General features: G+C 43.0%; 1 protein-coding gene across 1 annotated transcript in view; it reads right to left on the reverse strand.

Moving 5' to 3' along the window:
* The window catches only part of crocc2 (ciliary rootlet coiled-coil, rootletin family member 2), a 35,601-nt gene that overhangs the window by 14,100 nt on the left and 5,957 nt on the right, over positions 1-15,544 (reverse strand). Inside the window, exons 4-17 of the mRNA XM_030082824.1 lie at positions 8,089-8,256; positions 7,909-7,992; positions 5,987-6,081; positions 4,835-4,979; positions 4,278-4,384; positions 3,515-3,721; positions 2,701-2,797; positions 2,438-2,527; positions 2,205-2,339; positions 1,688-1,887; positions 1,346-1,528; positions 775-919; positions 556-702; positions 244-474 (exon numbers count right to left, since the gene is read on the reverse strand). Of these exons, the coding sequence (XP_029938684.1) occupies positions 244-474; positions 556-702; positions 775-919; positions 1,346-1,528; positions 1,688-1,887; positions 2,205-2,339; positions 2,438-2,527; positions 2,701-2,797; positions 3,515-3,721; positions 4,278-4,384; positions 4,835-4,979; positions 5,987-6,081; positions 7,909-7,992; positions 8,089-8,256 (2,034 nt within the window). The remainder of the gene's footprint in view (positions 1-243; positions 475-555; positions 703-774; positions 920-1,345; positions 1,529-1,687; positions 1,888-2,204; positions 2,340-2,437; positions 2,528-2,700; positions 2,798-3,514; positions 3,722-4,277; positions 4,385-4,834; positions 4,980-5,986; positions 6,082-7,908; positions 7,993-8,088; positions 8,257-15,544) is intronic.

A 15,544-nucleotide genomic window follows, 5' to 3' on the forward strand; every position in this document is an offset into this window, starting at 1 on the left:
GCTAGTGATCTCCCGAGTCGCTCATAAAACACATAGAGGCGCTCGAAACTGCTTCCCTCATCCGATTTGAAAGAAGAAAAAAAAAACTACATGGCAGATGTGTCCAGTGTTTTGTATACATTATAATGTGACAACAAGCTGTGTGAACCTGCTGAAAGCTATTAATAACACCAGCACTGTTCTCCCAGCCGGAGGGAGGCGGTGGGAGCCGGGGAGGAGTGTGACGGGCCGGGGGTCGCTGACCTGGGAGTGCTTCTCCAGGGCCTGGTCTTTCTCCCTCTGCAGGAGGCTGCTCTCTGCCTCCAGCTTCTGGCACACATCTTGCAAGTGGCTGTGGGAGCTCTCCAGAGCTTGTTTCTCAGTGAGCAGATTCATCATGTCGCTCTGCGCCCGCACCGCTTCCTCTCTGGCGGCGACGCGCTCCGCTTCGGCTTCTCGTCTGCGCTCGCCAAGCTCCGTCTTCTCCCCTTCCATCTAGAGGAACCGTAATGGTTTACACCTGGAGCGCTCTGTTTGGACAGTCAGTGTTTTAGGAGTGAGGGGAACCGTGCCAACCTGCAGCAGAATCCGATTCAGCTCCACTTTGTCTTTGGCCAAACCTTCACTCAGGGCGGCCATTTTGGCCAGAGAGTCTGTGAGGGAGGCCTCCCGGCTCTGCAGCTTGGTGATGGCGCTCTCCTGCGCAGCTCTCTGCGACTCCATCTGGAACAACATTACAATCCTGAGCTGGGAGACGATGAGACTTTAAGGACGGCCGCAGCCGGGATGGCGTACCTTGGTTTGGGCCGCGGCGAGGCTGGCCTTGTCGGCTTCCAGCACCTCTTTCTGCAGGGTGACTTGGTTCAGGGCCTCCTTCACGGTCACCAGCTCCTTACGCAGATCCGAGTGCTTCGCTTCAAGCTCCTGCAAACTCCTCTCGCTGAAACACAGCAAGCCTCCGTCTCACACTGTTCCTCAGTCCCACACACACGCTCTGAAACTCTCCACATTTCCACGCCGAAAAGGGGAGAAACGTTGGTGCCAAAGGCCACAACACCAAGGGAGTATTTTTTTTTCTATTTTTTTTTTCATTTCACTAGATCGCATGTCCTGCTCCAATTCTCAGCTAATCAAATTTTTTAGCAAAAGAAACCCAGAAAAAAAGAAAACAAGTATTCCTCTTGCATGAGTGCAGTAATGCTATGTAAATCATTTACATTTTCATCCAAATGTCATCTGGGTGCACTGCCGGCCGGAGAATGACATGTGTTCCTGATCTTAACTCTAAACAAACCGAGCTTGAAAACAATCGCGCCTGACAGGATTTGCGTTGTGTAATGGTCATTCTCCGCGCTCGGGCTCGTACCCTCTCTGGGCCTCCGTTCGCTGGCGTGCCAGCTGCATCTCCAGATCCTCCCTCTGCTGCCTCAGGAGGTCCCGCTGTCTCTGCAGCTCCAGCGATGAGCTCCGCACAACCTCCAGCTCGGCATGCTGGGAGTCCACCTCCTGCTGCCGCCCGGACAGCAGCTTCTCCAGGCGGTCTTTCTCACTGAGGGACACAGAGACGGAACAAACTTAATCATCACTTTGTCTTTAAAATCAGCATAAAAACCGTGAAGGAAAAGACACGGTGTGATCTGTACTATATCAGTGCTTTAAAAATGAACAGAGTCAAAACAGAAGGGTGCAGAGGGCCTGGTGAGGGTACCTGGATAGGAGCTCCAGTGAGCAGCGATGCCTGCTGCTCTCTCTGAGGCTTTCCTCCTGAGCCTTTCTAGCCTCCTGACTTTCCCTCCTCGCTTGCTGAGCCGTTTGTTCCAGCCTCTTCCGCTCAGCATCCTTCTCCTGCAGGCAACAGCGCAGAGTGTCCACCTGCTCCAGAGCAGCTTCCAGAGCCGCTCCAAGGTCCTGTGGTGCATTTAGAACTGAAGTTAGAGCCTATCTCAAACTGCTGTGTTTTCCATTCACGAGGCTTCATAAGTCTTCTGTCTTTTCTCACAAAGTGTTTTAAGAAGTCAAGTTCTGAATAGAGCTTTGTGTCCCAATATTTATGATGTAGGATCCTATTTAATAATAATAGTTAGTATGAATTCTAAAGCCACAATATACACATTAATGGGAATTAAAACAGGTTGAAATGAGTCAGAAATCTTCCTAAAGCAGACTGAATGATATTGAAATGCTTTGACAGCGCTCTTTCTCTCAGACATGTACGCCTGTGCCACCTGTAGCTGCTGCTGGTGCTTGGACAGAACGTTCTGTACAGCCAATATGGTGGACGTCCTGAGAGAAGAGCAGCCGCAGGGAGGCGAAGAAGGAGCTGCTTCAGGGCCACAGCTCTCAGCCGCACTGCCAACCAACTGGAAAGAAGACGGAAGATTTAAAGTAAGCAAAACAGCAATTACGTCATTTTTCGATGACAATAACACACAACTCAAAAACTTAATTATCTTCTGACCTGTTGGACATGAAATAAAGTCTTTTGGAGGGCTTGGACCTCAGCGCGGAGTGTTTCCATCTCAGCTTTATCCCCTGCTCTCTTTGTCTCCTGAGCAGGAAACCATTTAAGAGTGAGATAAGCAGCATGTATAGTGTTGACATTCCCCAGACTGCAGCCCTCGAGACTCAGAAGTTGTGGACTTTGTCAAGACCGAGGACTCAGACTACAAGACGTTTAGCACTTTCAGCCACCCGTCTGTCTGCTGCCTCCCAGCGTCCTACCATCTTGTCCAAGCTGATCTGCATGGCGCTCAGGCTCGAATCCTTCTCAGCGTTCTGGCTTCGGAGGTGCTGTGATGTGCCAGTTAGCTCCAATATCCTAGATAGAGCAAAGTGCACGCACGCACACACACACACACACACACACACACACACACACACACACACACACACACACACACACACACACACACACACACACACAGATCATCAAGACTATCGCATTCTGTGTGCAGAGTTATGGGATTACTGATGACTTGTGTTGAGATCAAAAGCCACTTAGATCCCAGATAGAAAACCGTGGACATTCCTGTCCCGTCCCTCCGACTGAAGGACACAAGAGATTGTACAATAGACATGATTCTTTTATATCAGCGCAAGAACGCAAGTTCATTGGAAACATCTTGAAGGCTCACAGCATATAAAGCTCTGGGGTTTCATCTGAGGAATTAAATATGGCTTCGCGTTCAGAACCTGATTTTTGTAGGAGATCAAACGAAAACTATCTCAGACAAAGAAGCCCAATCTCAGTTTGTGACACACACGTCTTTCTAAAGTAGCGCCGCTTTGTTAAACACACTAAAAACAAATAACTAAAGAAGCAGTTAAACAGATTATCCTCATTCATTTTGAATTTGTTTGGCAGAAAACAATCTCATGATCAGAAGCTCCAGCGATGAAGACTGCAGGTGCAACGATTACCAAAGCACCAGTCTTTTGATTTTTCTTCCGATTGTTTGCTTTCTTTCATACTGTGACGACTATTCCTCAACAGTTTAACACTTGGTTGTTGTTTTAATCCCGGACGCGGTTGTACCTTGAGTTGAGCTGGATTTTCTCTGCTTCCCAGCGGGCCTGCAGCTGCATGGCCTCCCTGAGTCTCTCCTTCAGTTGTCTCTCCATTGCAGACACCTCCACGCCACTGAGGGAGCTTCCTAGTGTTGTTCTGGTCTCTAGGTTCATGCAGGCCGCATGCAGCTGTTGGCAGGCAGCGACACACTCCCCTCGCATATCAGACAGAGTTCTGTCGAAACAAAGTAGGTGCAAGAGGGATTACTGAATTTGTCAAAACATGTAAGAATTGATAAGGTGAAAAGAAGAAAGAGAAAAACATGACATGGTGGTTTGACTCATACAGTTGTAAGCTACTACTTTGTATTTAAAGATGATGGATGTCTGAAGTGATTAAGCTCAAGGACCAGGGTTCACTTTGAAGAGTCTTCAGTCTACAGCCTCTGACATGACTAAGCCTTCTATGACCTGAGCAATTACTGCTAAAGCAAATCATTAGTCTATACAGTTGTTCAACATTATAGAGGCCCAATCTTCATCAGGGCAGGAGCTCCAGCGTTGTCCTGATGGATGACTTTGGCAGTGAGCGCGGACACCTTGAGGTATCTGTCCCCCAGTGAGGAAACAATAAGCAGGGGGACCAGTGACCTTGTTGACCCGCTTCACTTTGATCTCGGGCTAAGGGAGATGGATTGTGGTTTGCTGTCGTGAGTGTAAGACACGGGAGGCGTGGGGTTTCAGAGAAATCCTGAGTCGCTGGAGGGACTCTGGCAGCGTGCCACACTCACCTGTCAGTGAAAGTCCTGAGCTGAGTAAAACTGCTCCGCAGGGAGGCAGTCTGGCGCCACAGAGCTCTGACACGAGCTTGTTCACGGATCAACCTGGAGGCGCACGTCTGCGGAGAGAATCAGACAGCGACACTGGAGACCGCAGAGGTAGGTGCTAAAGGGTTGCTCACGGCTAAATTTCAGTTTATATTGTGATCCCAAACACATGCAAAACGAGAACTCACACTGGCACACACACAAATAATTGGATTTTCCTGAATCAACAGATGTGGTCCATTTACGGCACACACTCCAGATTGTTTGCACAAAATTTTCCTTCCCCACAGCATTTGGAATGTTTTCACAGGAAACAACAACTCAAAAATCATAGCATTGCAGAGAACAGGGAATGAGCATGAATTGATGAAACTGGCTATGAATGGAATTCCAACCCCATGTGAACTCAACAGGAGTTTACTGCACAATCTCTGTGCATTAAAGATACAAACTTTAGCTTTCTCTGTTACTTTTGAGACGCCAAATATTTATTTTTTAGCTGAGTCTTCAGTTCTGATCACCTCTTGCTCCTTGCGCAGAATGGTGTCACTCAACTCAATGTCTTCATGGGCTTTCCATAAGCTCTCTGTGAGCCCTTTGTTGACGGTGCCTGCCTGATCCAGTTGTTCACGTAGCATTGCATTCACTTGGCTGAGGCTGGCACACCTGGAAAAATACAATAACAATGACACCATGACAAACAACCTGTTTGATGCTGGTCAGTAACTCCCACCGCAGCAAGTCGACATGTCTCTCAAACATCCATCGACTTCAGATCCACCCTTGCCATTCGCAGGGTGAACATGTGTGACAGTTTTATGATGTCTGTGTCAACTTATATTTAATTTAAACCAGATCTGCTTGTAGAGTCTTTTACAAAATGTTTATATCATTCTCACAGTCAACACATACACACACACCCTGTTACAGTGCGGTACATTACATTATGTTCAGTTATCTATCTGAGAGAGAGCCAAACCCATGTTTGCATGTGAGCGATGATATCGTGTTTAAAACCAGCAGAGGCATGATGAGGGAAAGAATCAGTAATGTCAACGTGTAAATGACAGCAGTGGACTCACTTTTAAAAGGCCATTTCACTACAAAGCGCTGAAGTTTATGAAGATTGGTAAATCTGCAATGAGTGATATTTTAAGCAGTAAAAAATGATAAGTTTCTTGCAAACTTTCCATTACGGGCATTTCAAATACAGACCCTTAACTGTATAAATCACAGGGCATTAAAATATGACCTTAATTCCAGAGGTTGGCTCATACTTAATGTGAAGCATTATTAAAATACTTTGGAGAACAAGGCCGATGGAGTCCCACTAATTTTTCCTGACAAATTGGACGCTGAGGTTATCTGGCGAGGGCAGTTTCTGCAGCAGCAGCAGCAGGGGAAAAAAAAGAAGAAGAAAAAACCCTACAGAACGCCTCGAGTTACTGCTGGGAATATCACTGGTCTTTCTCAGAAATATTTAGACTTGATTTTAGATTCTAAACAAGAAATAAAGAGAGAACGGGAGCAGATCCTTAACATTCGTCCATGAATTTACAACTCTGAAACCTGTGTCCAATGAGCAACTTTGTGCATTCTTCCCATCAAATGGGTAACTTACACAGAAGCCAGGCAGGCTTCTTTATTACCTGGCTATAGTTCCCATCACTCACCTTTTCTGTGCCTCCTCCAGCTTATCCTGCGTAGCTCTGTGGAGATCCTGCTCTGCTTGCTGCTGCCGCTCAGCCGACTCCAGGTTGGCCTGCAGCTGAACGCACCACAGTTCGCAACCAGATAATATTTTAGTGTGTGGTTGCAGAAATAGGTTCGCAGTTTCCGGATATCTATGAATCAACATATTACAGTGCACATCTACGAATCCAAAACCTCAACGGTGGCCACACATTCAAGAATAATAGTCTACTGAATTGGACACATTTCAAAAAAAGTGCAAATCCTATTTACAGCAGAAATTTGTGTCTGCAATTATTTAATATCTACAGTTTGGCAGATGACACCAAAAATATGCAGGTTTTGCAGATGTTAAACAATAAGTACATGATGTTAAGCTCACAAATAAAACCTAAAATTTTAGTGTTCATATTATCTGAATTGTGTCCTGCTAATTCATTTTACACCATATTAATCACCGCAATCACAAATAAAGAACAAAATTGCAAAAACAAATGATTAATAGGTGTTTTGTGACCTCTGTTGGTTATTTTGCATATGACATGCGAAAAGTAGGAAAAATGAAAATGAACATGTTGGTTTGAAGGAGGAACACACTCCAAAGTGTGATGTGACAAAGATGGATGGAAGGTTTACACACAAGACAGCCAACTTTGAAATGAGACCAGAATAGTGTACAAGGAAAATATATTCTCTTAAAAGTCACATGGCTTAAAAACACTTCATTCAAACCAAAAAAGATCTTGTCTGGTTCACCAAGGATTTTTTTCTTTAAAAGTTGCAACGCAATAACAAAAAGCAACACAAGACCTCAAGGTCTCAACGGAAGTGGAGAACAGGCATTGTTTATGTTGTGTTAGCAGAGGTGTGTGTTTTTCACGTCTTACCCTCTATGTTAGCTATGTTAGAGCCGGTAATTATACATACAGAAAGGTGCACCATTCTGAGTGCTTGCTTTTTTCAACAGTGAAGTGTACTGCCCTTCTTAGGACCAAACATAACTGGGATGTATAATGATAAAACGAAAGTATTTTTTGGGGTCAATGTAAGTAATGTCGCTGAATTAACCTTGTTGCAATGTAAAGTGAGGGGACATTGTTTCAGGGTAATCATTTAAAGTATTATTATTGAATCATCTATTATATCATCCGTCTATCTTTGTTTCAATTTCTTTGTAACAGTGACAATAAAACAGTTCAACTAAATCCAATTAAACTTACTTACCGGTACATTTCATTAAATTCTCCAAATAGTCTGGTTGGACGAACATGCTTTGGTTCCGGTTCGGGGGACAATAATTTCTGACGGAACCAAACGATTGACGGCAGAGCACATATATAATAAAATGAGAATTTCAGCGCGATAACCATTATTGCTGATTTTTTAAAACACGTTAATTGCAGTTATCAAGTAGCAGTATTGTACTTACATTTTATCAAAGTCTCTCAATCAAACTGGTCCGTCAGAAAATATTGTCCCCCGAAAATAAAGCTGTTCCACTTCCGTCGTGGACTTTTTGTTGTGTTGTAACTATCTGTTGCTGTGTTGTGGCTTTTGGTGTTGTGCTGTGACTTTTTGTTGTTGTGTTGTGGCTTTTTGGTGTTGTGTTGTGACTTTCTGTTGTTGTAAGGGGAGGAAATAAAGTTAATGAATGCCGATTTAAGGCTGGACACTGCTTGGATAGACATGTGATGAGTATCTTCACACTGATATTGTGATTTGACAGAGCTCTGCAATCATGAAAACGAATCTTATTTACATCACATGTTTACAGGGTTCCGGGTAATTAAAAGCAATATAATGAAATAAAATGTTCACGTTAATAACAGACTACTGTCTGTTGGCTTCACAATATATCTGAGAAATGTAGATATTTGAAATGCACACTGCTGTCTGAACATACCAACAATCTCATCTTTTCAGAATCTGACGTCTTCTGCAGCACTTGATCTTCTAGTTCCCCACACCTCTTCTTGTACTGAAGAACCTAAATAATATGCAGGTGTTGTGCACAGATAAGAAAAGTGAGTTTCAGCCGTTTACCAACAGAGATGTCTTTACTGTGTGATGCCTTGGTTGCCACCTTGGTCTGCAGCTTTTGAACAAGTTGTACTTGTCTCTGCTGTGCTTCCTGATAGGCCAGAAGCTTTTCTCTATAGACCCTCTCTTTGCTCTGGAGTTGGGGGGATCCTGTTGATGCATTGTCCTGATCTGAATCTCCTCCTGACTGTATCATCAGTATCTGATCCAGCTTGAAAAAAAGACCACAAATAAGTGTTAGTAAATGCCATATTGAAAGATGTTGTTTTAGCATAATTGTTTTGCTTTCAACTGAAATATTAATCAGCTCCTTGGTACTAAAAAAAAAAAAAAACAAACAAACAAACAGAAAATAAAAAACAAACAAACCATACATTAATGTTAACAGCTAGAGATAGCAAGGTTTTACAATGAGACAAACGGCACTAACATGATGATGCCAGACGGAGCTTGTTAGTTAGCTGCAGTATTAACAGCAGCTACCTGCCAACGTTGCCGCTGCTGCTGGGTTCAGTTTCACTTCAGAGCGTATCGAAGACATGATATTCATCAAAGAGTTATCACATGCTCCGTGTCCAAATGTTTCTGCATATTAGTAGCATTTCCTCCCTTTGATGGAAAATCCACTGTTTGTAGATATTTCCACTGGTATTTCCTCTATTATGATTAAATAAATCAGTAACAAATAGCTATGTTTTTTTTTTAAATGATCAAACTCAAAGAAAGAACAATATCTCTCTTCCAAAATTTAGTAGGGACATAAATGGTTCCAAAACAAAAAATGAGAGGAGTAATGGCAATAACAATAACATGAGATTATGATATTGTCAACACAATACATATATGACTGTTATGCATACAAGTCAGTATTGCTAAAATGCATTTAAAAACAGAGATATCAATGTCCTGGTCTTTTTCATTAAAGAATCTCATATTCTCCACGATATCTGAAATCCCAATGTCCTGTAACCTCTCAACCTCATACAACCTAAACTCCCTCTGCACCACCCACTCTCTATGCTGGTGCCAGACACCCTGTCCTCACTAATGCAAACCACATGGCCCTTGAGCACTGCACTACAACACGCTGCGTGCCTCCAGCTGCCCTCACCGACTTCTCATTTAAAACGGGGAGGAAAAGGGACACCCTCCCGACCCTCCTCCCCTGCAACACACTCCAAACCACCATCCAAGCCCTTCAACTCAACCCTGCGACCCACTCCCTCCCCTGCACTCTTCTGTACCTCATCTTTTCTCTGGGTGCTTAATCTCTCTAGCAGGCTCCAAAAGCACCAAGACAATAGTCTCACTGTTCAACACTGGACCCCGCCACTTTGCCACCATTATTAACACATTTTCAAATGCCCTTTTCAGAAATTTATACTACAAACTACACTAACAGCTTGGCTGTGTGCTTTTTCTTTCTCTTTCTTTTTTTTTCTTTGCCTCACTCAGAACCTGGAAAGCACAAAAACTTCTTTTACTGCCCGTTGTTGAGGTGACAGCTTTAGGGACTGAGAAGGGAGGAACAACATGGGCGGAGTGTTTGAAACACAGAAAACTGCAGCAGCTGTGTTTAAAGGGACTCCTGGAAACAGCTGTGCATGGAGCATTAGTGAGTGATTATGCATCTTTTCAAGTATTTTGGCACAACTGTTGCAATAACATGAACTTACAAACAATACTTTTCTTTACAAATACACCTTGGATGCAAAGCTGCAGCAAGTTTATTATTGCACAAAGACCATCTGCACCTGAAGCCTTGTCATGAGTTCCAATACTACTGTAAATGAATAATAAATTTTGGCCACTGGTGAGAGTCCAGAATTGCTCCACAGACATATTGAGACGATGAATAAAAACATGAAGGGATGGTACTGACAGAAAAAAGCAAGTGAGCACACTCTGCTTTATCTGCAGATTTCCTGCCACCCTTTAGCTGTCACTGCCTTTAAAACATGAAAGACAAATTATTAATCAAATGAAAATGAAAATTTCAGTAATGGAAGCAACACAAGTGCTTTGCCCTTACCAAGAAAAAAGACAGCTTTAGAGTTTTGTTTTTTCGCTGTAAATACTTGCATATTAAAAAGCTGAATCACTATTTAACATGATTTTTAGTCAAAACATTTAAGAAAAATAAATAATAGCTCATCAAAGAGATAAAACACACATTTTGAATACACAGGTTCCTTTATGGTGAGTAGAACTGAGTAAAAACCTGACTCAGCACTCCACAGTGGTCTTAAGCACTTCAGTTTTCAACAGTACAGAATATAATACAATAACATTTAGTGAGTAAAAAGAACTTAGTACCAATAAACCTTTGAGCACCTTTAGTTTAACCTAGACCACAGGCAGAAAGTCAAGCATTACATCTGTAACGTGTAGTACGCTTGCCTCACGTTGAGCATGTCACTTTCTGCTGAGCTTGGGGATCTCTCTGTGTATAGTTTGCATGTTTTCCTTGTGAACATGCCAAAAAATCAATGCAATTATGGATTACATTACAATACGTGAGTGTGTTGAAATGGCATCTCAGTAGTTGTGTGTGTCTGTCAGCCTCTTCCTGTTGGCTCTCTGAAGGACAGATAACCCGTCCAAGGCATTGCTGCCTCTCAACCACTATCAGCTGCGACAGTTAAGACTAAATGTCTGGTGAGAGCCGGAATCAAAGTTTGCAAGAATCCCAGAATCTCACCTCAAACATTTACACTGTAAATCTTTGAGGTGTCTACAGGTGTTGCTTGTATCTGTTGGTGTTAAAGTGAATGTTTACACATTCACAAAGAAATTGCACTGGTTTAACCTGCAAGTAAATTATATAAGAAAAATACATGTAATGTACTTAGAAAAATGTGTTTGAGAAAAATAACAAATGTTTGTAGTTGTGACAATGTTTGGAGGATTAAAAAAAAAAAAAAAAAGGAAAGGAAAATCAGAAGAAGAATCCAATAGTAAAATACTTCCACAGTTTCACTTGGGAATTTTGACAGTTTTCAGTGTTTGATTCAACTGTGAACTCTGCACGATATCAAAGAGAGCTTGCAAATAGTGACAGGACATCTGTCCGGAAGCTGAAGCTGAGCCAAGGGCGGACCTTTCCAAAGGATAATGATTCTTAGAACACAAACAAATTCACCATGCAATGGTTGGAGGGAAAAAAATTTAATTAAATGAAAAAAAAACTAGGGTTATAAAATGACCTAGTTTAACAAAAAAAAAAAAAAAAAGGTAGATCTAAATCTCAATGAAATCTGAAAGACAAGAAAGGAAACCCTCCAGATTACATTTACCTGAAACACTGGTCACACAGTGAAGCAAACCAGTGTCAGAGACAGGTTATCGATGATACACAACACCAAAAAGCATATACTTAATCTCAAGACGGCTGGGCTGGTTTCAGAGGTAAAGGCCATACTTACATCTAGCTTTATTGTGCTGAGCAGATAAAGGGACAAACAAAAACTTGTTTTCACTGAATTATTTTCATCGACAATGCTGCCCATTACCATTTACAAACTGTGCTAAACATCGCCACCAGTGTTCTCCGAGTAAAGTAGGTTCAGTTCCATCAACACTGGGCCGTTGCTGCTGACTGCAGCCTCTCTACCTTGCTGTGCACTCAGTGACCAGGTGTCCATGGCAACTCCTGAGGGTCCCCGCCCTGCCCTGATGGGGAGGGTTGTTTGCGCTTTTTCATGCATAGCTGCAGTGTTTAGGCTTCTTGCCAGTGCCTCGCCCCAACTCCACACACTGCAGAGATGACGCTTTTTTATGGTTTCTCCCCAGTCAGCCGTAAAGCAGGAGGCCGGGGGCTGCTCCGGATTAGCCATGCTCCGTGCAGGAGAACTCCCAAGAGGGCGCCACAACAGTCCGGTGAGGAGACCCCCACCTTCGCTCAAACTTGCATCCATACCGCGGCCATCCACTCCCTTGCTTGGCTTGCATCATTAAATCGCATCACCCACGTCTCCGAGTGAGCTTGAACTCATTGTTCTTCTTAACACACCCATGCAGTGGTGACTGTGAAAGCAAAAGGAAAGAGGCAAGTAATCCCAGGCCTCCATCTGCCCTAACTCACGGGCTTACAGAGCTTACTGGGGGCCCAGAAGTGTGCTCGCCGAACACCCTTGCTATTTATGATCTGCTTCAGTGCTTGAGCAGCCTCCACGGTTCTCTAACGTGAGCTGAGCACGATCCCACAACAGCCGGACTCTTTGAGGTCATCTACTGCCACTCTGCAATAATGTTCAAAATGCAATTTATACAAAAACAGCCGGTATGTAAAGGCATGTTTCATTCTCCCATATGGCCTCTATAGTTTCTTTTCTCTTTTTTTTTTTTTCATTCCTAAGTATCTGTTTCTTGAACTCCAAAGTGTAAGACATTTCATGCTCTTAAAATGTGCTTTGAATTAGCTTTTTATATTTCTTGATATTTATGATTTGTGCCACTCCTCATATTGTCTCTTTTGATAAATATTTCAAACAACATCAAGGGATAATTTCACTTTGATTCATCTGCCAACAAGCAACAAGAGAATCATTTTCAAGGCTCTTGTGAAGGCCTTTGGTGTTTGGGCCAAAACTTGCTGCTGTGCTCATGTGGTAGATCAAAATCCGATTCATTCAGTTACCCAGCTATGATTATAATTTTCACTCGCTGAACTAAGTCACAACATTTGGAGATCTGATAGGTCACCAGTCGAGAAGGGTTTTGACGACTGTCTTGTCATTTGCAATGCATTGATTTGATTGTTGATCTCATGTAGTTACAATAAGAGCAATGCAGATCCAAACCTGTTTATTATACAGATACATGTTTTAAGACACGTTCAGACATTTATTTACAACCTCAGTCCTCTTTCTCTCTATCTCTGACTCACCCAGCGCGACATCTGGCCGTAAGTGCACGGTCCAGCCAGCATGTGAAGGGTTACAGCTGCAATCGTTTTCCCTGGCTTGGCCTGGGCCCAGAGGCTTAATAAAGGGAATTAATGGAGTGCACTATCTGTCAGATTCCTAAACACAGCTGGAGCGGATGTCCATCGCCCCCAAGCTGCCCAAAAACTTACTATCCTACTTGAACAACATAAGCGTTCCCCCTCCTCCCTTCACAGCACCCCATGAGTGCTGACTCCATGAAAGAGTCCCAGCTGATTGTGAAAGCTGTTTATGTACGATCACTGACGGTAATTACACAATGTGGGATAACAAACACGGGGAATGGAGGGAGGGGGGTGGACCGCTGCAAGCGTGTTGGGAAATACTGAAGGTTTGATTGTGGAGCAAATATAGGATGTAGGTGATCTGTGAAATTTGAAGACATTTCTGTACATTCTGATTCTCTACTGAGAAGCATGTGGCGGACGCTGCTGTGCCAGATGAGTTTGTTGTGGTGATTTTCAAGGTCTTTTGATGCAGTGAATCAACTCAACACTGAAGAACGTTTATATAACTTCTATCATCCTTTTATGCAGTTTTACAGTTCATCCTCCATTCTTCAGGGTAGACACTGGCGCACGTGTGCTCACGGTGTCTAAAGCTGTGGTCTGTGGGCCAAAACTGGCCTGACACTTGGTCCATCTCAGCCCACAGAATGACTTTATGAAATGAGATAAATACAGAGAACAAATATAATATGTTTTCTTTAACTAAAATAACTTTTTTTTTTCTTTTTTTAGTTGATGCTCTGGAAACTATACTGTTTTAGGAAGTGGAGTGCACAGCAGACATTTAAGACCTACTGTGAGGGTGAATTAGTGAAAACCCGAAACCTGAATGCAACAGAAATTGTGTGTCTTGATAGATGAACAGCTTTAACCGGCTTTAGCATAAAGAAAAACACTGTAGCTGATATGGAATCCATCAGTATATTTTCCAAATGTTGCCTAAAATTAAGTCATTTGTGGCACATCAGGATTTGACAAAATTCAAAGAGAAAAAATACCAGTGAATGTAGGATGTGTTTTGGTATTTTATTTATTTATTTATTTATTTTGTGGACATTTCACAAATGCTTGGAAGCTTGGAGTTTCATAAAAAAAAAGTCTAATGTTGAAACCAATGCACTTCACAAAGAACTCCAGGTAAATTTATGCAACGACAACTACTGGTGCTGTCATGGTGAGGAATTAATATTCCAACACAAGACGTGCTCATCTAGAGAGCTAAGCCTCAAAAGAACTGAATGGAGAATCTAAACTAAAGGAAGAGCATGAGGAAGCTCTGCTCCGAACCTCTGCCGGAATAAGGGGAAACTGAGTGACCAGAATGCTTTACCTTTACATTGTCTGATGAATTCATATTGCAAAATGTTATGTATTTAAGAAGAATACTTGTCTGCTCTTCCATGGGGAAGTGAGCTGCCCTGCAGGGTTTTGCTGATCATCACTGGAAAACCCTGGTTTGAACCGTCGAGTTGATAACCAGCTTTGTAGTGCTGCTTATCAAGGATGGTGCATGTCTGTGTAAGTCAACCCAGAAAACGGAGAGGTATCCCGGGTATGTTAATCCCACTTCGTAGTGCAGGCCTCAGATCAGCATGACGAAGGAAATCCATGACGTGCGCTTTTAGATGAGCTTTCTCTTCAAAGCAGTGGTTAGCTTCGATATTTTGGGTCTGTGGCCATGGTGAACCAGAGCACAGAGCATTAAGTGGTACATATGTGACAAAAAAAAAACAAAAACCCAAAACAGTACAACGGGCCCTCTCCCCTGGCAAATAAAATGTCTTATGAAACCTACACATCCAGTCAATCAGTTCAAGACTTCACATCTGATTAGACACGTTTGACATGTGAAGAGGAACTGAAAGGTATGCTTAATGTTTAACTTTAAAGTGGGGTAACAGGAGATGTTTAATGCCGAATGCTGAAAGGTTTAAGGGAATGCTTTCATCACGATCTCAACATTCAGAATGACTTGTGAGCATATTTCCTCCAGGGAAGTCAATTAATTTTTACAATTGATCATTGACGAATGAGAGAGTTGGACTTTCTGGCAACCATCCACTGAAACGGAAATCTTAATGAATACGTTTGTGGCAGCAGCAAAAACAAACTGGAAACAGAGGGGCGCGGAATGGTGAAGGACAGTAACACAATCCCTGAAAACAGACTTTATCTGCTCCAGCTATGTGTGACGGGGTTCTTATGGAGACACTCGGGGGACTCTGGATTCCAGCGGGCACTGGAAAACGGCAGATGGTGTCAGAAATCATTCAGCAAAGAGTTATCTTTATCCGGCGGGTTGCCACTCTGCAATATTATGCAAGCAGTCACCGAGTGTTCAGGCAGCGGAGTATGGATGTCCACGTCTGAGAAAACGCACACTGGCGCTGCTCCAAAAGCAACACAGAGGGTTCAGAATTCACCCCAACATGCTCTCCAACCATCAGAGCCATCAAACCGACAAACTGGGTCAAGGTTTATCCTGGTTCGGGTTCAGTTTTCCTGGGTCACCAGAGATCAGGGAGAGTAAAGAGGAAGGCTGTCA

Source organism: Salarias fasciatus, chromosome 23 (genome assembly GCF_902148845.1).
Source record: "Salarias fasciatus chromosome 23, fSalaFa1.1, whole genome shotgun sequence".
Taxonomy (NCBI): Eukaryota; Metazoa; Chordata; class Actinopteri; order Blenniiformes; family Blenniidae; genus Salarias; species Salarias fasciatus.